The sequence below is a fragment of the Drosophila hydei genome, unplaced genomic scaffold (assembly GCF_003285905.1).
Source record: "Drosophila hydei strain 15085-1641.00,03,60 unplaced genomic scaffold, DhydRS2 tig00008119-arrow-pilon, whole genome shotgun sequence".
Lineage (NCBI taxonomy): Eukaryota > Metazoa > Arthropoda > Insecta > Diptera > Drosophilidae > Drosophila > Drosophila hydei.
Genome location: NW_022045830.1, coordinates 2,712,422 through 2,736,506, shown reverse-complemented (window position 1 = coordinate 2,736,506; position 24,085 = coordinate 2,712,422). Strand labels below are relative to the sequence as shown.

At 40.9% G+C, this 24,085-nt stretch overlaps 5 protein-coding genes across 5 annotated transcripts; all 5 read left to right on the top strand.

Annotated features, from left to right (window-relative positions):
- Positions 1-4,807: 4,807 nt before the first annotated feature.
- On the top strand, positions 4,808-6,303 carry LOC111594438. Its single transcript, XM_023307726.2, has 2 exons — positions 4,808-5,504; positions 5,942-6,303. The coding sequence occupies exons 1-2, from the start codon at positions 4,808-4,810 to the stop codon at positions 6,301-6,303; spliced, it is 1,059 nt and encodes a 352-aa protein (XP_023163494.1).
- A 2,451-nt stretch (positions 6,304-8,754) lies between these two features.
- LOC111594573 lies at positions 8,755-9,604 on the top strand. The gene is made up of 2 exons (XM_023307931.2): positions 8,755-9,088; positions 9,158-9,604. The coding sequence occupies exons 1-2, from the start codon at positions 8,836-8,838 to the stop codon at positions 9,520-9,522; spliced, it is 618 nt and encodes a 205-aa protein (XP_023163699.2). The 5' UTR covers positions 8,755-8,835; the 3' UTR covers positions 9,523-9,604.
- Positions 9,605-15,841: 6,237 nt separating this feature from the next.
- On the top strand, positions 15,842-16,956 carry LOC111594595. The gene is made up of 3 exons (XM_023307958.2): positions 15,842-16,086; positions 16,187-16,392; positions 16,466-16,956. Exons 1-3 carry the CDS (start codon positions 15,842-15,844, stop codon positions 16,825-16,827), a joined length of 813 nt encoding a protein of 270 aa, XP_023163726.2. The 3' UTR covers positions 16,828-16,956.
- Positions 16,957-18,346: 1,390 nt separating this feature from the next.
- LOC111594437 lies at positions 18,347-19,399 on the top strand. Its single transcript, XM_030224876.1, has 3 exons — positions 18,347-18,665; positions 19,012-19,164; positions 19,227-19,399. The coding sequence occupies exons 1-3, from the start codon at positions 18,347-18,349 to the stop codon at positions 19,397-19,399; spliced, it is 645 nt and encodes a 214-aa protein (XP_030080736.1).
- Positions 19,400-21,522: 2,123 nt separating this feature from the next.
- LOC111594436 lies at positions 21,523-22,425 on the top strand. The gene is made up of 2 exons (XM_023307724.2): positions 21,523-21,841; positions 21,905-22,425. Exons 1-2 carry the CDS (start codon positions 21,523-21,525, stop codon positions 22,423-22,425), a joined length of 840 nt encoding a protein of 279 aa, XP_023163492.2.
- The last annotated feature ends 1,660 nt before the right edge of the window (positions 22,426-24,085 follow it).

Here is a 24,085-nt window from a genome sequence, read left to right as displayed (position 1 = left end):
CAGCAGGGAATTCCAGAGGATGAATGCAAGCAATGCGAAAACAAATTACCAGAATCTTTTTCCTATAAATATTATCTTTCCAGCGACTGCGGTTAATTATGAAGTGACTTAACGGAAATATGCTTAACGCCTGTCCGATTAGAAAGGCGACAAAAGCCACTAATTAATTTATGGAAAAATCCCCAAAAGAATTCATTCAAGTTCAATGTCAAACCCGCTGCTCGACAAATAGATTTCATGTTTCCAAAACAAGAAGCAAAACAAAAAAAACCCAAAACGTTTTTGTGCATCGCTTATTAGAAGTTGAGCTGTAACCTTTACATAATAATAAAAGGCATACATTAAGTTTGATTAATGGACACAAGCACAAGAAGACGAGTTAAATTCTTCAACTGATAATCTATTCTGGTTTTACCTTATACTGGTTTCCCACTCCAAGTCGCTGCCCACTGACGTGCGTGTCCCAAAAGAAAGACTATTTTATTACATTATGCAAATTTTAATGTTGATTCTGGTGGGCGTGTCTGATTAACAAATATTAAGTAGCCGGCCAGCGTATTACATAATTAAATATTCATTTTGTGTAGCAGATTTAAATTTTTTAAAGTATTTGAGAACAGAAACTTGGTCTTTGAGATAGGAGATCGAAGTGGAGTCTAATTGCTGCACAAAACTCATTTGGATGTTCTTTTATTTATATATAAGCACTTTTTAAACTATTTAAAAAATTTATATAAAATAATAGTTCCGGGATTAAACCGGTTTGCCTGCAAGCCTTGAACTAAAGTGAGTGTCAGAACATTCCAGATCGTATGATAGCACAGAGAGTTCACACAGTTCTCATCAGCTTCTACCGATTCGTTTGTAAATCCCCTTTAATTTCAGCCGACTTCTTCGATCACATTAATTGGCCACTGATACCTGATCCTTCCTCATTAATTTATCTTGTTTTTTTAGCGTTTCATTTTAGAAATCAAAGACGTCGGCAAATATACTTTTTTTGTTGGTTTTTATTTTTACGGTCTTTTTACTCTAAAGTCGGGTGTTTACTTCTTCTTCCACCAGCCGGAGGAGACGCCATGGCCGCCATAGCCGCCACCATAGCCGCCGCCATAGCCGCCGCCGTAGCCGCCACCATAACCGCCACCGCCATAGCCGCCGCTGGAGCTTGTAATGACTTTGTAGACCTGAACCTGACCGCCATGGCCGCCATAACCGCCGCCGTAGCCGCCGCCATAACCGCCACCATAGCCGCCGGAGTAGCCACCGCCGCTATAGCCGCCATAACCGCCGCCATAGCCGCCGCCATAGCCGCCGCCATAGCCGCCGCCGCCATAACCGCCGTGTCCACTTTCGATCACTTTAATGACCTGGACGCCACCACCGTAGCCGCCTCCATAGCCGCCGGAGTAGCCACCGCCGTAGCCACCACCGCCATAGCCACCACCGCCGTAGCCGCCACCGCCGTAGCCACCGCCGCCATAGCCGCCGCCACCATAGCCGCCCTTTCCGAGGAGACCAAGGAATCCAGCCTGAGCTGTTGCCAATGTGGCGACCACCACGAGGAGACACACAAACAGCTGAGCGAAAGAGAGATTGATTTAGTGTGTGTGTTCATAATGTGTGAAAGGAGCTGAGTCCTTGAATCCTGGCAGCTGGCTAACTCACTTTCATAGCGCACCGAACTCTGTCAAAGCAGGCGAAAAACTAATTCAAATTAAGCAAAACGCTTTCAATTTATGAGCAGACGCTTCCCAACTGTCTGAGAGCGAAACCGATTAAGCCTGGCCAAGAACAACAACAAAAAAAATAACAAGGCAAGCCAACACAAATTAGCCAGCTAAGCAGAGACAGCTATACACATGTGTAAGAGCTGGCCTCTAGAAAGGTCTGTAGCTGGTTATAGATGCTGCCTCCGCCTCAGAAAGTATATTTATAATTTGCATTAGTGACCGCTTAGGAAGTGTGGATCCTAAACTAGTTCTGCTCGCATAAATTAGCATCTTATTTGGTAAAAATAATACGAAAAACAAAAACAAATCAGATTCGGTTCAACAACAATCGAATGCATACATTGTACACTGCTCTCAATCCCATCAATGCGATTGGCAAACCAATAAAATAAAACTAATATTCACTCGTTTATGCTGTTATCGTTGTTGTTGTTGCTGTTATATACATCTACACATATTAAAATGAATTAATTTATTGCTTTAGTGAACGCTAGTCAAATAGTCAAATTGTTGTTCAACCAGCCAATTGTATAAGCTCCACGCCAGGTGGGCAGTTCGGGAGGTGTGACCAGTTTATAGCACTTTAAAGCACACGCACGCACACACACACGGCCACACACTGACACACATTTGGGGAGATTGTGGCTATAAAATTTAAATAAACACATTAAAGTCTTAAATGTATCCAGTGGGCATCTTGCATGATTGCATCTAGCCATACCTCAGGCCTTGACAATGAAATATTATGAGGAAGGTTAATGCTGATAGCTGCATGACTTAACGCAAGCTGCTCTTGACTTCAATAAGACACACAATCAGTTGACTGTAGTTGTTGAGCGAAGCGCTTAATTTCATCGGACTCCATTAATTAACAATCTAATCATCTAATTAGGAAAAAATTAATTGCAGTCTTAAGTTTTAAGGAAGGCAAAACTTAAGCTGAAAACTTTGGAGGCGGTCGCCGACGATACTCGTCTGCGGGCCAACAAATCTGGTGAAATATTTTCGGATTTCGAAGACCTAATGGGTGAATTTTAACACTTTCTGGAATACTAGATTATAAGTTCCACATTTCAAGAGGCAAGTGCAGTGAAATGCTTTGCATTTTCACAGTCGAATGAAGTTGCCTAAACTAATATACTCTTCTAAATGCATTAACTGATAATAAACCCGTTAGTTATGTATATATTTATTTTAATTATTCAAAAATTCCCCCTTTTAAATGCAGACGTGGAAGCATAAACACTTCCATGGCAGCCATTAGATAAGCTTGTCGGATAATCCTGCAGCAAATCGTGTTGCTATATATATTATATAATATTTGTTTTATACTTTTTGAAAGCTCGAGGTCATTTATTCGTTGATAAATTGGTAATTAAAAATAACAACGCTAAACATGTAGAAATTAGTTGGCAGAGCGATCTCAACTACTTCTATCAACTTCGCTGACTGCGCTACTGCTTAATCAATTATCTTACAATATATATATTATATATATACATATGCTTATATATATGTACACTCATATGAAGAATATAAAGGCTCATAACATTACTTAATCTCGAACCTTTCAAAATTTGTTTTTTTGTTAGATTATAAAACGTGTTCTTCATGAATCAATGTTAATTTCTAGTGATAAAATGTTAGCCATTATTAGTTGTCAGACTGGCATATATAATATATAAAGTTACAATATATATTGTAACTATACACTACAACTCTGACAGCCAAACTACAAGACGAACAGCTGTTCGTCGTAATAAATCCATAAGCAATCCATAGCCTAGTCCACATCATGTCACACATCTGCAATTTATGGCATCCATAAGGCCTTATCATATATTAGAAGTAGTTGTAGGAATTGGCTTTTAGCTCACATTCTCCGATTGCTGCTATGAATACTCGATTGAGCAAGCTCTCAAAGATATGTATCTCTGCTCAAAAAGGCCATCGCTTAGATACAAAATAAAGTTCAGCAATCACAACTTTCGCATGATGAAGCACGTAACCAATTTAAGCAGCAGCAGCTGCTGCAGGTCGAAATAGCGTCACTTAGAGCTGAGCCGACTGGCGATGGAGCTGAGTGAAACCAAATCCTGTGTCAAACAAAACCCAAGCAGTGGCACGAAACCAATTACAAGCGACATTTGGGCCACCTCAAAAGTATGCAACAGGCAAATAGAGCAGCAGCTGCAAATAAGCTTAAAAGCAGGCTACACTTTGTGCAGCATGCAACAGTTCCAAGCGAGGCGCCTAAAAGCACACGCTATGGCATACAGCATGGGCAGACATTTAGGCGCAGCTGGGCCCTGAAAAGGCGCTTGTTGCATGCACTTGTCATGCCTCAGCTGCTTGCAACTTAATGCGGCACTCAGCGACAGCGACAGTCTGTCACTCAGACAGGCGCCAATTAACAGGCCAACAGACAGGCAGGCAATTGTGTTGCAAGTTCAGAGCTGGCAATTAGCACTGCACGTTACCGCAAAGTACTTCATCTGCGTGATGGCATTGGATACACTTTCCCAGCTGAACTCGGGCTGGCACTTGGATTTATATAGAATCATAATATCAGGCGCAAACGGCAGTTGGCATCGCGAGGTCTTGCAACACGCAACCTGGCAGCAAAAGTGAAAACTAAATCATTGTGCCACAATTGAAAGCTGACTTTAATCCCTGTACACCACAGATAGTTGTAAATATATATATTTTAATTAAGTTATTAATGCTTCACTGGATACTTGTGTGTGTGAGTTTGACAATTGAAAACTTTTGCAATTTTGAATATCGAATACATTTGCTGACCACATAATTAGAAGTGTGGCAGGTGTGTGTGTGTGGCAGGCCACGCTTGGCAGCCACGCTTAGTGGCATAGTAAAAGTCAACTAAGTTGCATTTACAGCCAAGCTGAGGCCCAGTATTTAGTGCCGACCACTTTCGGCGAAAGGCCATTAAAATCGCTCAACTAAAACAGTCGTAAAAATTTCGAGAGTTTCAAAGAATTGAACTACATCTTGGCACTCAGTTCGATTCTAAGCAGCGTGCGGTGTGGTTCGTGCTCTCGACACCAATAACTATGTGGCAGCAGCAAATTTTTGTGTTAACCATTTATGTGGCCCTGGCCCAGACCGAGGCCGGCATGGATGCTCGCTTTAATGGCGTCGCTTCCGGCTTACCGAACAATGAGCCGCAGCAGCTACAAGTGAAGCTCAACGCCTGGCAGCCATTGACGGGCCAGAACAATTGGCTGATACTGCAGGCAACGGCGGCGACAGCCATGCAGCAGCAACAACAGCAAGGGCAGCAGCAGCAACAAGGGCAACTTCCTGTCAATTACTACGCCTACAATCATCGCTATCAAACGGTTGCGTCAGCTGCCGCAAACGATGCTCCCAGCGGAAATTACAAACAGGTGCGATCCAATCTCAATGCGGCTCCCAGCTACGTGTGGGCCCTGAGCCCCGCTCTGCCACAATTGTCGAGCACCCGGGATGTGCCGGAAGTGAAGAGGGCGCATATCGAGCCGGAAGTGCGCGAAGCCGACAACCGCGCGACATTCACAAACGCCGCTGATGAGGCTCTTGATGTTCTGGCTAAGCCCACAGCAACGGCTCAGAGTATAAACAACTATTTGACAACATTTGAACGAGCTGTGCGTAAGGTGCGCGACTTGTGTGACACTGTGCGAGATCTCATCAGCGTGGAGGATGAGGACGAACAGGAGCTAGCGGAGGGCCAGGAGCTGGAGCAGGAACTCAGGTCGTTGGAGACAAGTAAGCTTGATTTTTAATAATATAGAAAGTTTGCTCGCCCAGCAAGTACAGGGAGGAGTATATTGGATTGTGTTTGACTTGCTGTGTGCGTATATAAGAAATCTGGATAAATGATACTTGAGCTGGGTGAGACGGTGGATATGAAGTGTTGGACAAATATCTTGAACTCGAATTTTATTTAGAATTAAACCAATTTGAGAATGGATTTCTTGGAAAATTCTTTTAAAAACTCTATAAAAATGTGGTGAAACTATTATTTAAAGTTTGAGCAAGTGCAAAGCAGTGCTATATACCCGACTACAACATTATCTAGATTTTTCTGTATATTTTATATTTTTGTTGCTGATGAACGGTGTCCATGGCTTTGTTCGCGCACTTGTCCGCTCAAAGGTCTAGTCACTTAATTAACTAAAAGACTGAGATGCTTCTACTTGCAGATATCATGCCAACTAAATTGGCTGGGAGTAGCGTAGAAGCAGCAACGGGAAAAGAACTAGGAGCAGCCACAATAACATCAAAGGAAATCCAAGGACGCAGCAGCCAGCTGGCTGGCAGCGTTCAGGGCCGCAAGCTGAAAAAATTGAAGAAGAAAATTCAGAAACTGCTGCTGCCACTGCTCATTGCGTACAAATTAAAGTTTCTGACCCTGATACCAGTGCTGATTGGAGGGCTGACGCTGCTAGTGGGCACCACGGGTTTGGCTGGCTTCTTCTTTGCTCTGTTCACGGCCGTGATGAGCCTCAAGTCGTCAACAGGTGTTGGCCATTCCAGCAAAGCGATTGTCTTGAAGAAAATTTGAGGCCGACGGCGATTGATTTCAGATTTAGGTTTACGCTTCAAAACTAGAGGGAGCCTTTCTATCACTAGCGGCGCTTGATTAAATTGATTCAATTGATAAAACGCCGAGCACCGAATGTCGAACGTCGAATTAAGTAATTTATTAGTAGAGCTTTTCATGTGAAAATTTGATTAGGTATACGAAGTTTGTATACACTCACCTAAGCTCTAACTTAATTTTTATTACGTATTTATTTTAAAGTTTTACGATTTTCATCTAAAAACGAAGCATAATGAAACCTCATTTAACATCTGGTTAGGGTATTCGCAGACCTAGCAGACCTAACTTTGCTAGTTGTTTAAGTAATTTATTATTTATTTTAATTTTAATACAAGTCACAAACTCTTTGTGAACTCTTTGCAGCCAACAAATATCCCTCATTATTATAATTAATGTTGCATTTACTTGATTTAAAATATATTTAATTTTAGCTAACAGAAAATGTAATCTTATCTTTAAGCTTATCTATATTTTGCTTAAAACTTAAGTTTATATGTTTCACAAGCTTTTCAATCGTCAAAAACTTGTATTTGCTATTTAAGAAAACAATAAATTGATTTAAGTAAAGAAAATTTTTATTATTATTAGTGTTTAATATACCTAAGATTTAAATGAATTGTCTTAATATTTATTTTTTATTTCAGTGATCATTGTTTTTTTTTAAATTTTATTTTATGTTTTATAAATTATATTTTATTTATTTTTAGTTTTTCTTTTATTCATTTTTGCTTAAATATTTTATTTTAGTTTCATTTACATTAAAATAATTTCTACATTTTTAGTATTTAAATTTATTTATTTATTTTATATTTTTTTGTAATTTAGTTTATTATTTATTAATTCATTTAAATAGTATTTTATTTCTAGTATTTAATTTAGTTTTAAACCATGCTTTTCATTTTTATTTCTTTATCTAATAATCTCATTGTTTTTTCAGCTTTCCATTAGATTATAGATTCGATTATATAATTAATAAAATTGAATTGTCCGCTGTCAGTCAAGTTAATCATACTCAACTTTGTTAGGGTGCTTCTGACAACAACAACGGTTACTACCAACCGGATGCCAGAAATCGCATTAACACTCAAGTGACGTTAAACGCCCGGCGCATTGCCAAAGTCTGGTCATGATATGTGACGACAGCGAAGCGTTTGGAGTTTGGCATTTGGCATTAGTTGGAGCACAGTTTAGTATGCGTGTTGCGGACCTGAAAACAACCGTTACCAGGCACCAACCACCACCTCCCACCCACCCAGACACACACACATTTTCTAGCATTTCGACAGTTAAAGTTAAAGTTGAACAACACTTAGTTCCGTTTGCGGACAAAATTTAGTCAACAAACTTTATTTTATTTGTAAACTTAAATTTTTATGAAAATCACATTTTAGATTAATTAAGCCAATTAAAATGTATCCCATTCATAGGAATATTTCTCATATAAGCACAGTTTTTTACCTGCTAATTGGACGAAACAATTTTTGCCTGACATTTCGTTTTAATTACGCTTTTTCCATTGTACCTGTGATGCGCGCACCGAATGTTACTAAATAATTAATTTATGGAAGTCAACAGCATTTGACAACTGAAAATCAAGTTAGTTTTGTTTTTGCAATTTATGTTTATTACACATTTAATTATATTATGTATTTAAATTGTATTTAACGTTTATAAAACATGTTTATTCGGACTTCGCAAATTTAATACGCGGCGACCTTTGGCTGGAAGATGTGCGGCCAAGAAAAGGCGCACGGGGCGTGGCTGTAGGTGGCATTTCACTGCGATTTAGAAATGGAAAAATGCTGTTCGTGTGTTGTTCAGCTAAAATGGCAAGTGAACCGCAACCAGCCAGCGCTAATAAAGAGTTTTTACTTGTTGATGTCTGTGCCACAGCTAGAGCACAGTCAACAGCCAACAACAATAACAGCATTAACTATGAAACCGTTTATTAAAGTAGGGAAAACTTAATGTGTGTTCGTTCACGCTTAAGTAAAACCGAATCGAAAACCAGAACAACAGAAAGCAAAAGAAAATAACTTAACAAGAAAACACCGCTACACAATGAAGCTTGAATACTCTTAGAAGAGAAAGAGCTTAAAGAAAATAATAAGATTTGAAGTTGTAAAAAACAGAAAAACATTCGATAATATTACAAACTTCTATGAACTATTTTTTCTGTTAAGTTCTTATTTAGTCACTTAAACTTACATATAGATATCAACTCGACTGTTTACAGTGCTCTAAAGCACATACATTCCAGCGCCAATCAACCTTCATGACTTAGCCAATATACCCAGCCCAACTGTGTTCATAAGAGAACAAAATACAGTAGCAGCAACCATCCAGCTATTAGCCACTTGGCCAGAACAGCAGCCCCTGCGAGTGCATTCGAGTGCAACGAGCTGCACTATGCGGGCGCACTAGCCTTTAACTTAGTTAGTTGGCCAGCTTAGTTGCCTGAGCAGAGTGTTGCTGTATAGAACTAAGTGCGGAATGTCTAAAATTTTACTCTTCATATCCTGCCTGCTGGCTGTGAGCTGGGCGCATGGCCTGCCGCCAGCGGTGCAGCTGGGTGGTGCCATTGTCGCAGCCGTCGAACAGGATGCTGAGGAGGAAGAGAAGGCAGCAGCCACAATCTCGGAGCAGCGTTGGCTGCAACTAGCAGAACAGCAGCTGGATCTAGTGCTCGGCGGCGAGCTCAGTGGACAGCAGTTGACTCAGTTGCTGGGCAACTGGTCGGCCGAAGGTAGGCAGCTGCAGGTGCAGCTACAACGTCTGCACTTTCCCTCATAATTAATGTTTTCGCTTCGCTTAGCTCGCGGCAAACATCACAAACACAAGAAGCTGCTCAAGATGCTTTTCCCCCTGCTGAGCGCTGCGGTGCTGGCCAAGTTTATATTGTTGCCCTTGATCTTGAAATGGCTAACGGCGCTCTCGGCCTCATCATTTGTCATGGGCAAAATAGCGCTGGCTGCCGCCGGTCTGCTGGCCTTGAAGTCCATGATGAGCCCAACTCACGAACGTCTGGAAATTGTGCACGCCTCGGCGCCAACGATCAAGAGCTACCACGGAGATCTGTCCTCAAGTGGCAGCAACTGGATACCACTTAGGCAGCACTATATACCGCTGGGCGTGGCCAAGGATGCGACGTATCGTTACGATAATAAGCCCTTCCTATAGAGCCAAGATCTGTATAAGTATATTAGTGTTAGTGTTAGACTTAGCCAATAGGCCAATGGTAATAAAGCCACATAACTCGTCAGCTTCACCTGCCTTCCATTCACAGTTAATTAGCACGCGTCCAAATGGTGTTACGTAGACCCCAAGTCTGACCGAATAATACGGCAATGCGTCAATGCGTGCACAGAGCCGTTATGCATAAAACGAAAAAACGGTTTATTGCGCATGCGCGACGGCCAAGACGACTTGGCCAAGACGAACTTCCGCAAATGCGTGTTGCAATACAAGTGGTAAAAAAGGGCTTATGTAAAAGCCCAAGCAAAGTCAATAAACAGGTCGTCAGAAATCAATCAGCATGCAGCAGCTGCAGTCAACCACTTGGGTGGCGACGCGCGCGAGGGTCGTCACAAGAGTTTTCACTCACTCGGCTAATTACTTTACGTAAGCACTGTCAGAAAGAAGAACTGAAAGTTATCCAACAGTCGAGTGAGAATGCCGCCACGAGTCATGGACTGTGGCTATGGCTATGCTTGGGTCTTGCGACATACAAGTGAAAGTTGTAGGGCGCACAGTTTATGGTAAAAACAAACACACACACACACACACACACGCACTAAGCCAAGCACAATTGCAGGCAGTTTAACGCCAACAGCAAAGTCGCATGCTGCTCGCGTATCTAACAAATCGATCAACAAGGCGTCGCCTCTGTGTTGGGCGCCTCTTTTTTTTCTAGCTTAAAAAACAGGTAAAAGTGCGGCAGAAGTGCTCAGCGATGAATGTGAGATACCCTGTAAAAAATTACTGATTTTTGGCACTCAGAAAAATAAAATAAATCTATTATTCATTGCTAATATGTTCTATTACTAATCGATATTTATCGAATTTTATTTGCAAATTAACTTCGTAAATTTTTTGCGTGCTGAAGATATATAATGTGGCATTTGTGTCATAGCGATATTTATCAATATTGTTTTCTTTTCCTGTATTTCTTTTGTTCTCTTTATATAATAGACGTTTTTAAAAGTTCCACAGCTTAAAATCTAAATTTAAATAAATATACCTAATATCAATGAAACCAGTTTTATTGAATAGAACATTTTATGGCATTAATGCTTAAATATGTTTTTGATGATGTCCATTATAAGTGCCGTAAAATTAACTAAATGCATGATAATCTTGATGAGAGAAAGAATAAAAAATTTCAACAATTTGCAAGCGTTAGAAATTTCTTGTTCTATCCGTAATGAAATTTAATAAAAAGCTATTGAAAGTATTGTCAAACCAAGCAGAGTTACCAACGTAAAGCTAGAGGTCTCTAAAAGAAACCTGTTTTATATATATATATAATAAAAGGTTCTGACAGAATTTTTTATTTCAAATAAAGCTGTATTACCAAAGTTGTGAATTTCTAATATATCAAATTTATCTAATTAGATGATTATTGGTTTATTTAGCACATTATATACATATTTTGTATTAATAATTCAAACTTTAAGTTAAATTCTTGTATGTGTTAGTTTGAATGATTTCAGACAACGAAGAACATACATAAATATATCTATAAATATGAGTTGCAGACAGAAGGCTACATATTGCCTGTACGAATCGAAACACCCTCGCTAAAAGACATCATAATAGCTAAGCTGCAGGCGGGTGTAGTCATCGTTGTGAATTTTATCGCCTCTGTCGCATCTCGGTCTGTTGGGCTGACAATATTCTCGGCGCAGTCGGCGCTGGACGCTTCGATGAGTGCGCAATGTTTGCGACTCTCACGGGATTACTTAACCAGACCATTTAGCATAGATACAGCAACAGCAGCAAAGGCAACAGCAACAGCTTCAACTTCAATTTGAAGTATTTGTTGTTTGAGCATTTGTGTCATCAATTTCACTTTCTTTTGGACTTGGGCAAATGGGTTAAGGCAAACAACGCGCAGCCATTGTCCGGGCCCTTGGCCCAGCCCTGTGAAAGCGCATGCACTCCCACAGGCGCACTTCCACAAATGGTTTGGGGAAATGTTCCCAGAGTTTCAGGCCAATTGCTAGGCCAACATCTAACCGCAAAGTGAATTGAATTCGTCTGCCAAGCCATGAATTTTTCAACAGCCAAGAGCAGGCCCAAACCCTAAAATAAAAGGTCTGCCATGCAAGAAGATAACGCTGCACTTTCTCAGATGACGACAACGTCTACGCACAATATTGACAATTCATATTTGCGCAAATGAAAAGAAAATCAATTTCACCTCTCGGTATTTACGCGTTTAACCCAAAAACGTAGCAAAACACAGTTTTTTTATTTCTTTTTTTCTACTCGCGACTTTTAGCTTCGACACCTTTTACCTAATAGAGTATAAGCTCTTTTTACCTATTTGGCTGAATATTTAAAAAAAGGTCCACTTGAGAGGTCCAAAAACATGTCAAGGAAACAGAAATGTTATGGGCCTCATCAATATTATGATTTATTGAATGGTGAAGTTGTTCACTAAATGTTTACAGAAGAACATATAAATGGAGGTAACAAAGATATATCTATATATTAAATAATATTTAATATATAAATTAGAGTGTCTATGCATAGATATAAGAGAAGTAAAAAGGTGTGCCTATGACTTGAGCTTAAGTGTTAAATTGTGACATGCTCTAAGAATATGTATCTTATATCAATTCTGTCAAATAAGCTCCGGAGGAACACCTGCATTTACATAACTGTTCCTATGTACATTTCTTGGTCTGCCAAATCGATATGTATTTATTATATATGCAAGCAAATACGCAATTGGGTCAATAGAACGCACGCTGAATGCCACGGACACAGCGAATGGCATTGCCAACTAAAGCTGCGAAATATGTCTGGCTAATTTCAAAAGTAAACTTGGATACAACAAAAAGGTGAATATGACTTGAAACGAGGAACGACTGAAAGGCTACCCTAAGCTAAGCAGCCAACTCAGTTTATCAGCTAAATATAAAATATATAAAATAAATATAAAGCAGCTTAGCGTACAGCTGCCTAGTTAAAGCTCTTGTTCATTATATATATATATATAAAATTAACAAATATATATATTTTAAGATATATAAAAGTAAGTCCAAAACCATACTTAAAAGATGGAAGCTAATATTCATATAAAAATACATTTGAATTTGATGAAAAAGAAACTATTTGAGCAGGTGTAATAAGTTTTTATTTTTATTCACCTGCAAAGTATATTTTAGGCTTGTTTTTATATATCTTAAAATATATATATTTGTTAATTATCTCGACAGCATTTATATATTTATATATAAGCTTTTTATGATCAATGCTTTCGATTTCAATTAGGTCAGTGTCACACCTCGCAAGACATAAAAATCATTAATCAGGATATGTCATCCCGACAACGAAAATGCCATATAAAAATTGCTAAAACAATATATATAAATATATATATTACAGGATATACCGAGTGCGACTCACACGCATAGCTGACCACACCCACAACGAAAGTATGCGGGCCAATTTGTTTTTTTTTGGCCACTTGTTGTGGCTAATTGGGCGATGCCAGTCAGCAAATTGAAGCTTATGAATTTTGTATATGTATATATATATATATAGATAGTTATATCTGGGACTGATTTGGCGCGTTAAAGGCCTTTGTAAGCCTGTCAAAAACGCATTATTCGCAAGAGCGAGACGGCAGCAGGGAGTGCAAAAGGGTTGACTGTGCTTGGTAAAAAGAGAAATTTCTATATGATTGGCATTTAGAAATTTCATTTGATTTGACATTTAGCCGGACAATTGATACAGAGTACAAATTTAATTGTTGCTTTTGTTGTTGTTGTTACTGCAGGAACCGGCGAAATCAGGTTTTTCTGATGTTCACTGCAAATTGCAAAATTCAGCGAAAATTACATAACTTTCACTCACGCTAAACGGCGTCAATGAATGAATGCGAAACTGGACCGCAAGTTAAGCGAAAGATGATCGGGGCAGCGGACAGGGGTCGGACATTGGCAAGGTGAGTTATCATCAATGAATGCGCGAAGCGAACCAGGTGTGTGCGAGTAGCAGTGTGTGGCAACTGCTGAGAAATATTTGACATGCCGCAAGCTGCAAGCGAACAGCTCTATGCAAATGAGCGCAGCAGGTGAATCATGGGCAAGCCGTGTGCTGCGCGTGTGTGCAGGGTATATGTGTGGGGTATGCCTAACGCACTTTCTTTTTTGCTGTGGTGCTTGTTATTGTTGCTGTTGTGTGTTGTTGTTGTTTTTGTTCGATTTTAGGCAGCTAAAACAATAACCGAAAATAAAGGCGCGTCACTCATACGCAGCGTGTGACATACCGACGCCCGTAGGCGTCAGCTAAATTCACAGAGCAGAAACGAAAACAACAACAACAACAATAAAAACAGCAACAACTGAAACAACAACAATATACTTACACAGCATTTAGTGTCGCATATCGTTGTAATATAAATGAAAGTGAGTAAATTGAGACTTTTGTTTTTCTCCTTCCTATTTTTTTTTTGTATTTTATTATTATTATTTTGTGGATTTTGCTTTGTGAATAGTTCGGCTTTAATAAGCTGCTGCCTTAATAAAAATAAAAAGTCAAATACAAAATGTGTTATTTCGATTTTTTATTGGCGGCATTCTTTGTCCGCAAACCCTAAAGATCTTATGTAGCTCTACGTCGGAGAAATGTCGGAATGCCACAATGCGTGAGAGCTCAAGAAACGTGACTGAGGCAAGCGAAGACAAAAAGTTGACGATGAATCAGTTGAAAACGTGTTTGAGCACATATCAATTAAATATGCAAAAAGCCAAAGAAATACAGTTTTCGATTTTAACATGCTAATTATTTGTAGGATATGATTTGGGCTCATTAGACATATGGATCAAAAGGGCTCTTAGTAATGGAAGCCATTAAACAGCTTATTGAAATTTATACATTAGATTAGCCTCGGCTTCAAATGCTCTCATGCTTATGAGCAGTGTTGGTAAGCGTTAATAAGTGTAGATGAGTGCATATGGCCGTAGATAAGTGTAGATAAGTGTGAATAAGTGTGGATAAGTTGTATACCTATTGACAGTGTTGCTAAGTGTGAATGAAGAAGGTAATTTTGTGTGGAGTCATTTGAAATGAATGCTGAGATTTTGAGTAAATTAGTAAATTATAATTGATTAATCATAACTTTTCATGATGAGTTTCATCTATCTATCAGCTATCAGCTATTCATTTATAAATATGTATAGCTTAATCTGAAAATCCGTTACAACTAATTACAAATTCCAATAATCAGTTATTGCACAGAGCATTTATTAGCACCTTCACTTGCAGCATTTCTCAATTTTTCATCAAGTCGATGATTATGTTGATCATCGAAGGTGCTAAATAATATTTCGCTATGGCCCAAAGGGCAAACAAGAGCTGACCCATTTATGCAGACGGCTAAATGCCAGGCTCAAAATATGCCGCAACCGGATCAATAAATTAGCACACACACGTGTGTGCCTGTGTGTGTGCGTGTGTGGCGAGTCGAATGAAAGCGGACGCTGCTTGGGAGGGCGTGTATCGATGTGCGCGTTGCCATAATTACCGCTGCCCATGGGCTCAGCCAATGATGCCAATTGTTTGCACTCTGCCGGCCGCTCTCATTCGATCGCTTCTCACTCTTCACTCTGCCCTCCCTCTCTTTCGCTCTCTCTCTCTCTCTCTCTCTCTCTCTCTTCCAAGCCAAGCTCAAGTTTCTCTCGAGCTGCGCTGCAGCTTGTCGCTGTTCGACGTTAACTGTGAGTTTGACGGATGACGACGACGTCGACGCTGCCGAAAAAAGTCAGCGCGCGAGCAGCAACAAGAAGACGAAGAAGAAGAAATGAACATATTCACTTAACAAACAAGTTGACTTTATTTTTCCGTTGTCTTCTTTTTTTCTCACTTTTATTTTTGATGTTGTTGTTTGGCCCGTTTGAGCCCGTTGCTGCTGCTGCTGTTGTTGTTGTTGGAGTTGCCTAGATTTATGCATGTGCTCAGTGCCTTTATTTTCGCGTCACTTTTTTCACATTTTTCGGTTGCTTCCGCAGTCGCCGCTGCTGCGACTGCGCCGCGACTTCATTTTTACTTAATTTACTTAAAAATTGTTTTGTAACGCTAACTTCGACGTCAGCTGCGCAGCTGTCACAAAAGTTGCCCGAATATATAAGGCTAGACGTCTACAGACTTCATCAAATTCATCTCGACCTCAGAAGCAGCAGCAGCAGCAGCAGCAGCTTCCAGTCAACAGCCAAGGATTAAAACGCGTCGCGTGTCAGTAAAGTTCTAAGACAAAAACTAAACGAAAATGAAAGTGTTTTCCGTTGCCTGTGTCTGCCTCGTCTTGGTGGCCAGCTGCGCCTGGGCCGCACCCAGTGTGCAAGATAACCGTGTCGAAAGTGATAACACGCTCGGACGTGCCGCCCGCTATTTGGGCGCCTGCCTCGAGAGCGATGACTTGACCACCTGTCTGGCCGTCAAGGGCATTACCGCATTGAATCGCGCCGCCAGGAGCAACAACATTGAGCTAATCAATGGCGTCACCTTCCAGAGGTGTGTGTGTGAAAGTGAAATGTTGTAACTCGAGTGAAATTGAATTGTGCCTTGCCTCGAATCTGTGTTCTAAGTTGTGTTTTCTTCATGCCCGTTGCAGAGATCCCGCCAGCCCCGTGCAGCGCAGCGGCAAGTCGCTCAGCGAGCAGGACATCTATGCTGAGCTGCCACAGAACGGCGACGAGCGCAATGGCCGCCTGGTTGATCTGGCCATATCCAGCGCCACCGACTTCCTGAGCACCCACAACTTGGAATTCAAGCTGCCCGCGGAGACCACACAGCAGGTGGCACGCTCTCTGGACGAAGGTACAGCATACAAACATATTAATAATAAGAAAGCTCGGCTCTACTCTCTTTGTGCGCTCCGCTCCATTTACAGGTCGCGCCAAGATCAAGAAGATGATTGGCCCCATTGCTCTGGCCATTGGCGCTAAGCTGTTCGCTGTCATTCCTTTGGTGCTCGGCTTCCTGGCTCTGTTGACCTTCAAGGCCGTCATCGTGGCCAAGATTGCCTTCTTCTTGGCTATTCTGGTTGGCGGCTCTCGTCTGTTGAGCGGCTTTGGCAACAAGTTCGGCGGCAACGCAATTGGCGGCTACAGCTCGAATGCCTGGTCTGCGCCAGCCAGCGCTGGCTGGAGCTCGGGCGCCTCCTCCGCCTATCCCTATGCACGCAGCATCACCGCCGATGATGCCCAGGAGTTGGCCTACGCCGGCCAGCAGCAGCAGCAGCAGCAGCAGTAAGCGGACTTCGTTTCACTTGGCCAATAGCCAGAAATGTGCCTTTTCTTCTAATTGAAAATTTAGCTTGTAGTAATTTATTCGAGACGTGAAGCTGACGCGTATTTAATTGCCTAATTTATTATTGTATAACAAAACATTGCAAAAAGAAAAAAGAAACAAACACTTTACATTGTACAACACATCAGCTAAAGAGTCATGTTAATAAAATCGATAAATACTTTAAACTTGGCCTTAACTTTGAGAGCAGCTGACCCTTTTTAGCTGTGGCCAAAACTGTGGCAGCACTTTCCCAGGCATTCACAACTGGTTGCTAACTATTTATATATATTTTATATATACACTCGACATTTGGGCAACTTGTTTTGTGGCTATTAAAACAAAAGTTTTTCGCTGGTTCTTGAGCGGCGACACGGAGCTGGTCTCATGCCCAATTGATATACATATATACACATACACACGCATATAGATGTGTCTGTGTATGTGCATGTGCGTAGTATAGTTTGGTTATTTTTGGCATTGGCCACGCCTCATAATTGAAATATTTCCATGTTGGCCTGGGCACATTAATTGCTGTCAACTTTCTACATAGCTGATGCGATCGGTTGTACGAACAAATGCGAGCATGTGCGACAATTTAGCTTTCTTTTGCGTTGCGCAGATTTGTCAAAGATTTAGAAGCAATTGAAATAGAAAACGAGACTTGACTCGAAGAGAATGAAATCGAAAGCGCCGAAAGCGTCCGCTTGCAGTCTCTAAGTGGGCCAAAACGCGCATTAACCGAGCAGCTGGCGGGGCATACCAAATATGGCCAAGTACGCTGGCGACTAATAATAATCGCTTTTAATGCTATTCAATGGGCCGAGAGCTAATGAGAGCTCCAAAGAATCTGGCACATAAGCAAATGGAGTCACGTTCCTTGCCGGCCCGGGGCGTGGCTGTTGCATGCCAATTACGATCGGCTAACGGTGAGACGACGCCCTATTGCCCCCCCACCATGCTGCACGCCCCACCTCCCTCACGCATAACTGTCAAAAGGAAATCGGGGCATTTGCTTATATAAAATAATAATATTCAAGCCGTTCGACGACTTCCCTTTCGTTTGGACGTGGGACGTGCGTGAAAATATGGTCAAGAAATTTTTTGGTGGCTGCCCAATTGGCCATTGGCTTCGACTCTGCCTCATCGTACTAGCATACGCATAAAATTTGCATAAATTGTTGCTGTCTGTTGTGTTTGTTGTGCTTTGGGTTTTGGCCCGCCGATTTCTAGCCACCAAATTGGACAGTGTGCGCCGCGTTGCGCTGTGCCCGGCGAGCTTCGAAGGCACGCGCTCGAATTGAAAAGGTATAAAACTGCGGCCCATTGCATTCAATTAATCACAAAGCAACTCCCAATCACAAAGCCAACAGCAGTGTGTGCTCTGAACGCAGTGCCAAAGCCAAGGACTATCACAAATATAAAAATAATAAAACCCTCACGGCTCCTCTCCCCGTCCCAAGAACTCAACTCAACCACTAAAATGTGCGCGAAATTCGTTTGTGTTGTGCTCGTGGCCAGCTTTGTGTGCGGCGCTCTGGCTCTGCCCTCGCAGGACAGCAGCGAAAAGGACTTAGTGAATATGCTCAATAAACTGGATAATGAGGATTCGGTTCCATTGTTTGGCGGCCTACGCATCGATCGCACCGAAACCGGTCGCAGCTTTGGCTCCGCCAAGGGTCTCGAATCGTTTGAGGATCGTGCCGAACGCTATCTGGAAACGCATGAGCTGAATCTCTCGTTCTCTGGCGATGAGCAGGATGAGAATGCCGAGAATGTTTACAGCGGACGCGCCATGGATGGTGAGTGGCCTCAAGCGGTTGCACCACTGTGTACCCGTTGCACGACTCGGTCATAAAATTGCCCCTCAACTTTCACAGTATATTTTGCAACTGTTTGCAACTCTGTTGCCGGTGCAATTGACAGGCAATTTGTTGCAAGCACTTGCCTTCGGGCTTTAGCCAGGCTGCCAGACTGCCTGGTCGTAAATTGCGCATACGCCGCGTGCACACAAGTATTTGCTGATTTATTGTTCGACTCGTGTTGCATGCTTTGCGGCAACAGCATAAGCTGCCAATTTACTCGTCTCACTTTGCATACTTTTGTGCTAAACAAGAAATGGCTTTCGATTTCTCTCCACTTTTACAGAGTCGCGCAGCAAGCGCATGAAGAAGATGCTGCTGCCTCTGTTGTTGATCTTGAAACTGAAGAAGGCGGTCGTTGTCAAGGTCATGTTCACCATCATCAAGTTCATCTCGCTGAAGGCTCTGGCCATCTCCTTCCTTGCCCTCATTCTGGCTGGTAAGTGTCCAAAGGCAGACATTGAAAAGTGAGCACTTTTATTTATAAATCGCTGTGTGCAGGTGCCACCTTCTTCAAGGATTTGTTGGCCAAGAAGAAGGACCACATCACCACTGCCTACATCACTGGCAGCCCATTGAACGCCGAGATCGTGCACTCCGACTGGAACCGCAACGGCCAGGCCAGCGCCGCCGACTTGGCATACAACCATTACGGTCTGGCCCAGCCCTTCTAAGAATTTCTACCCATCCCAGTCAACCAAATCATCCAAGAACTTTCCATTCTAAACTACCCCCACTTTATCTGCTATCCATTCCACACTCGCTGTCCCTTCCCCTATCTTCCCTCTAAAGACTTAAACCTCCCACATGGCTAAACTTGTTGTAGTGTTGTAGTCAATAATTATTTAGTTTAACTTAGTTAGTTAGCTGCGACATACCAAAAACCAAAAAAACAAAAAAAAGTAGAAATGAAACGAAGAGAAAACTTCAAGAAAGGAGATAAATCAACGATGAGAACCGAATATCAACTACGACTTGGCTAGCTCAGGATAACGCACACGGACTACATATACTAAATGCTTGCGCCATATTTATTGCACAATCACACATGCTCTACAAGCAGACATGCAGCTCAGGTTCACAAAGCAAAACAAAAAGTAAAAAGAAAAAAAAACAAAAAACAAAAAGAAAACGAAATGTAAGCAAGAAATACTTAAATGTCTGCTAAAGAGCTTACTTACTAAGTATTTATTTTAATAATTTATAGCAATTGAATAAAAATGATTCATGAAATGCAAACTTATTGCTCTTTAATCAATATCGGGTCATCAATTAAGCATAAAACATGCTAAGCTAAAGATAATTTATTGAAGTTTTATTCTTTTATTAGAGTTAAAATTAACAGACAACAAACATTTACGAGACAGGTTTTAATAGTACAAATGCATAGCAAGGGTAATATAATTTTTTTATAAATGTTTCTTGATATTCTAATTATTATCATTGCTCAGCTGCACTCTAGATGTATTTACAATTGCTTTAACTGCGAGAGGTGGAACTGACCTGGCAGAAACTGTCGCTGAAGTTAGTGGAAAATCTATAGAGACTATAGTAGATAATAATTTAAAGCAAACTTGCAACAGCAAAGATTGTTGGAATAGAGTGGAATCCGCTCAGCTTGAGCACATACGAGGGATCAACCTTGAAGGTCAATGAGGGATAACATCGGGTTTCATGCTGGGCGGCAGCCTATGAAAAAGAAAGTTTTTTAGTCGATAAGCAGAAAAGCAGTTTAGTGTGACGTCCTAAATGACGGTGCTTTATGTATAAAGTAATAAAAGTATACATCGCAGATGGGATGCTTGGGATACTCGCATTGATATCACAGTTCTAGTCCATTTCGTGACATCAATAACTCAAGAAAAAGAAATATTATTGTTTTTAGTTATTATATTGTTTTCGTTATTATTTTTAATTTAATCATTAATTTTTTATTTTTCTTTTTAGTAATTTTACTATTTTTATTATCTTTATTATTTTTATTATTTATTTATTATTATTTTTTTTTAACTTTTTTATTATTAACACTATTATCGATCTCATATGTTTTTGCATTAGCATTAACATTTTCAATATCATCATAATTTTTATTAATTTTAGTTTAATATAACTATGCAAAGAGTAACACTTTCCGGGTACTCCAGCTTAAGCAGCAGAAATCTCTGCCCGTCTCAGTAACTCAATGTGTTTAAGCTGCTCTGGCAAAAGTTGCTTCGATGAGTCAACCACTTAGCCAGCACAGCTTCCAGACGTAGCCGAATTAAAATGTTATTAGCAACAATACAGGGCAATTAGTTAGTTTAGTTGTCTGTTGCTAGCTATTAATTAATTAATATACTTCGGGCGAGGCACGCGACTTTTATCTGGCCCATAATTATGCAGGTATTTGTGAATTTTCTTTTTGTCTCAGGAAATTCATTAAGATGGGACCCAGCGGAGCAGTTGGTGACAAATTTTAGCCTCACGTTGCGCTACACTGAGCGCCGGCACAGAGAGGAGGAAAGCGAAAGTGCCGCCCAGTGGCCAAGTTGGTTCGCTGGTTGGACGCAGTTGAACGGCTCTGGGAAGAATTTCGACCACAAATCGTGTGGTAATTAGAAAAGGTCCAAAGACGGCGGCCAACCTAAACCTAAACTCGGCAATGACTTTTCTTGGCGCTCTCTGCGTAGTGAAAGGGAAATGGCTATAAAAACCAAAGCCATAAAAATGAGCTGCTGCAGTCACTCAAGAGCTCCACAAATCACTAGACAGCTTTTCTTACATACTAATTTTGGCAACACCACAAAATAAAATCAGTATGCTCTTGCTCAAGACCTTGGAGTATTTGTTTTACCTGGCCTGGTTTTGCTTCCTCTGCAAATATGCAGAGGCCGCCAGCATACAGCCCACAGAGCCGAGTCCAAATCACTTGGAGCCAATGCAGCCAACCCAACGGAATCCTACAATGGCCCTCAACGAGTGCGAGACAGCAGCCTTCAGCTGGATGTGCCTGAAAATAGAATTTGTTAAGATTATGGAGCGTCTAGCCGAACAGCAGGAGCTCAAAGTGTTGCCGGGCGTGAGCGTAGTCAAGGATGAGAATGCCACTGAGCTAAAAACATCCGAACTGATGGCAGGTAAATGAAGCTCATTTATCTAAAATCAAGTTGAATACTTACAATTGGCTCAAACTCTTTCAGAGGTGGCACGCAGCTATCCCAGCGATCCCAATACGCGTCTCAACGGCTATATTCTGGCCAAGTTAGAGAACATCTTGAAGACGCGCGTCCTGCGCCTTCGCCTGCTGGATGACACCAGCCTGGAGGAGGGACGCAAACATAAGTTTGGCAAGAAGGGCGGCATGGAGGCACTCGTCGCCGCTGGCGTCATGATGAAGGGCATGCTGATGGCCCTGGGTCTCGGAGCTATTGCCATGATGGCCGGCAAAGCGCTGATGACCGCGCTCATGGCGCTCACGCTCAGCGGCGTGCTAGGCCTGAAGAGCTTGGCCGGCGGCGGTGGCAAGTCCACAACATACGAGATTGTGGCCAAGCCCGTGTACACTTCCAGCCACTCGCATTCGGTTAGCCACGAGGACGGCCATGGGCACAGCGCCCACTTTGCAGCCGGAGCCGGCGGAGGCAGCGGCAGCGGCTACGGCTATGGGGGATATGCGCGTGCTCTGCACCTGCAGCCGCCCAGTCAGCTGCAAATGTTGTAAAAACATGCACACGTCACACATACTACATTTACTATTTATTATATTTATTTAATTATTTATTGAAAATCAATTTGAAATGCATGAATAATATCAAATGAGCAACATGCATACGAATACCCTTACCCACAAACAACAATTGTGCAATTTACTCCTGACCTCGATGTATAAACATCATATATAAATGTACTTTAAGCACAATTGCCCATAGGGGAGCCTTGGTCAGTGAGCAGCGTCATAAAACAAATATGGAAAAATGTTTGGCAATCTGAGTTGAAGAGCCCATGAAGTTAAATTGATTTAAGCTGATGAAATGAAATGAAGCTGAGCTGAGTGAAAAAAGTTTTCGTTTTATGTGAATCGATATATTTATAATGTAAAATAATATTTATCTTCTTCTTGTACCTGTAAATTGATTGACTGACGAGCAGACAAAGATAATAATTTTTAAAATTTAAATTAATATTTATAGCATTTTTCCTCGCATTTTATAGTGAATGAATTCCGATGTGAATTAAGTTTAACAGCAACTAAATATTATTTATTATTTCTTCAAGACTTTCTAGTAAGACTTTCCCAAGAGCACATTCACTCTATAATTCCTGAAATTGTTCTACAACTTTGACTCGGTCACATATCATCCGATCTATGAGTATTTACTTATTTATTTAACAGACATATAATGTCCAGCATTTTCTATCTTCCATGCTTCAAGTCTGCTATTAGGGTATAGAGTTCTCGTCTCGGTGTCGCAACGAATTTTTACTGATTATGCGATTCGATTCAAATGGCATCAAACTTTATTAGTTTACAGCAAAGTTTCAAGACGAACGTTGATAAATGTTTAAGTTACTGTTCCTTTTGTATCTCGTCTACCTGTTCGTCTTAACGTGCGATACCATCGGCCTCAATGAAGGTATATCCACATCCAAGTGCTCAATTGTTTTCAATGACCACGACTTGTCTCTACAATTCACAGCTTGCGATGAACTTGGTAAATGCAAGAGAGCCTGTGCAGTGCAATTGGTGGTCCAGGATCCCTGTGAACTTGGCTTGATATGTTGCTTATCCCCGTCCCCACCTTAGTTGATATATTTATATTTCTATTTGCATATATAAGATAAATGTGAAATGCATTCAAATTAAATTTAATTGTGGTCTTTACTTACTTTCGTATTCGATTGTAATATATATTTCTATCGCATATTTTCAGCAATATTATTATTATTATATATATTATAATATATATAATTACTATATATAATATAATTCTTTATATAAATCACTTATTTAACTTTTAACATAGCGTGAAAAACTGATTAGCTTCATTTCGATATGTCAATTAGCAAATTGAAAGCGGTCAATAGACCAAAGAACAAAGTTTTGCCCGTGTGATTTGTAAATTAGCGAATTTGAAATTGTTTTAGTTTCACTTCTAACCCAATTTGAAATCCGATTAATTTTTGTCATAAAAGGGCAGAGACAGATGCAGCTAACCATCAGTTCTTTCATAGCAGAGTACAATGAAGAATCCGTGTAGTGGTAACAAATACAATAACTCCTTGACTGCTTTAAGTATGAAAATAACTACCATTTTCTCTCAGTGATATTCCTGGTGCTTTACACGGCATGGATGTGTTCAGCAATTCAGAGTGGTGTGCCG

Bases quoted from the DNA above. Each gene is read 5' to 3' on its own strand.
- LOC111594573 (XM_023307931.2), top strand. From the start codon at position 8,836: ATGTCTAAAATTTTACTCTTCATATCCTGCCTGCTGGCTGTGAGCTGG. The intron at 9,089-9,157 runs GTAGGCAGCTGC...CGCTTCGCTTAG, and splicing joins GGGCAACTGGTCGGCCGAAG to CTCGCGGCAAACATCACAAA.
- LOC111594438 (XM_023307726.2), top strand. From the start codon at position 4,808: ATGTGGCAGCAGCAAATTTTTGTGTTAACCATTTATGTGGCCCTGGCC. The intron at 5,505-5,941 runs GTAAGCTTGATT...TTCTACTTGCAG, and splicing joins ACTCAGGTCGTTGGAGACAA to ATATCATGCCAACTAAATTG.
- LOC111594436 (XM_023307724.2), top strand. From the start codon at position 21,523: ATGCTCTTGCTCAAGACCTTGGAGTATTTGTTTTACCTGGCCTGGTTT. The intron at 21,842-21,904 runs GTAAATGAAGCT...AAACTCTTTCAG, and splicing joins AACATCCGAACTGATGGCAG to AGGTGGCACGCAGCTATCCC.
- LOC111594595 (XM_023307958.2), top strand. From the start codon at position 15,842: ATGAAAGTGTTTTCCGTTGCCTGTGTCTGCCTCGTCTTGGTGGCCAGC. The intron at 16,087-16,186 runs GTGTGTGTGTGA...TGCCCGTTGCAG, and splicing joins AATGGCGTCACCTTCCAGAG to AGATCCCGCCAGCCCCGTGC. The intron at 16,393-16,465 runs GTACAGCATACA...CTCCATTTACAG, and splicing joins GGCACGCTCTCTGGACGAAG to GTCGCGCCAAGATCAAGAAG.
- LOC111594437 (XM_030224876.1), top strand. From the start codon at position 18,347: ATGTGCGCGAAATTCGTTTGTGTTGTGCTCGTGGCCAGCTTTGTGTGC. The intron at 18,666-19,011 runs GTGAGTGGCCTC...CCACTTTTACAG, and splicing joins CAGCGGACGCGCCATGGATG to AGTCGCGCAGCAAGCGCATG. The intron at 19,165-19,226 runs GTAAGTGTCCAA...CGCTGTGTGCAG, and splicing joins CCTTGCCCTCATTCTGGCTG to GTGCCACCTTCTTCAAGGAT.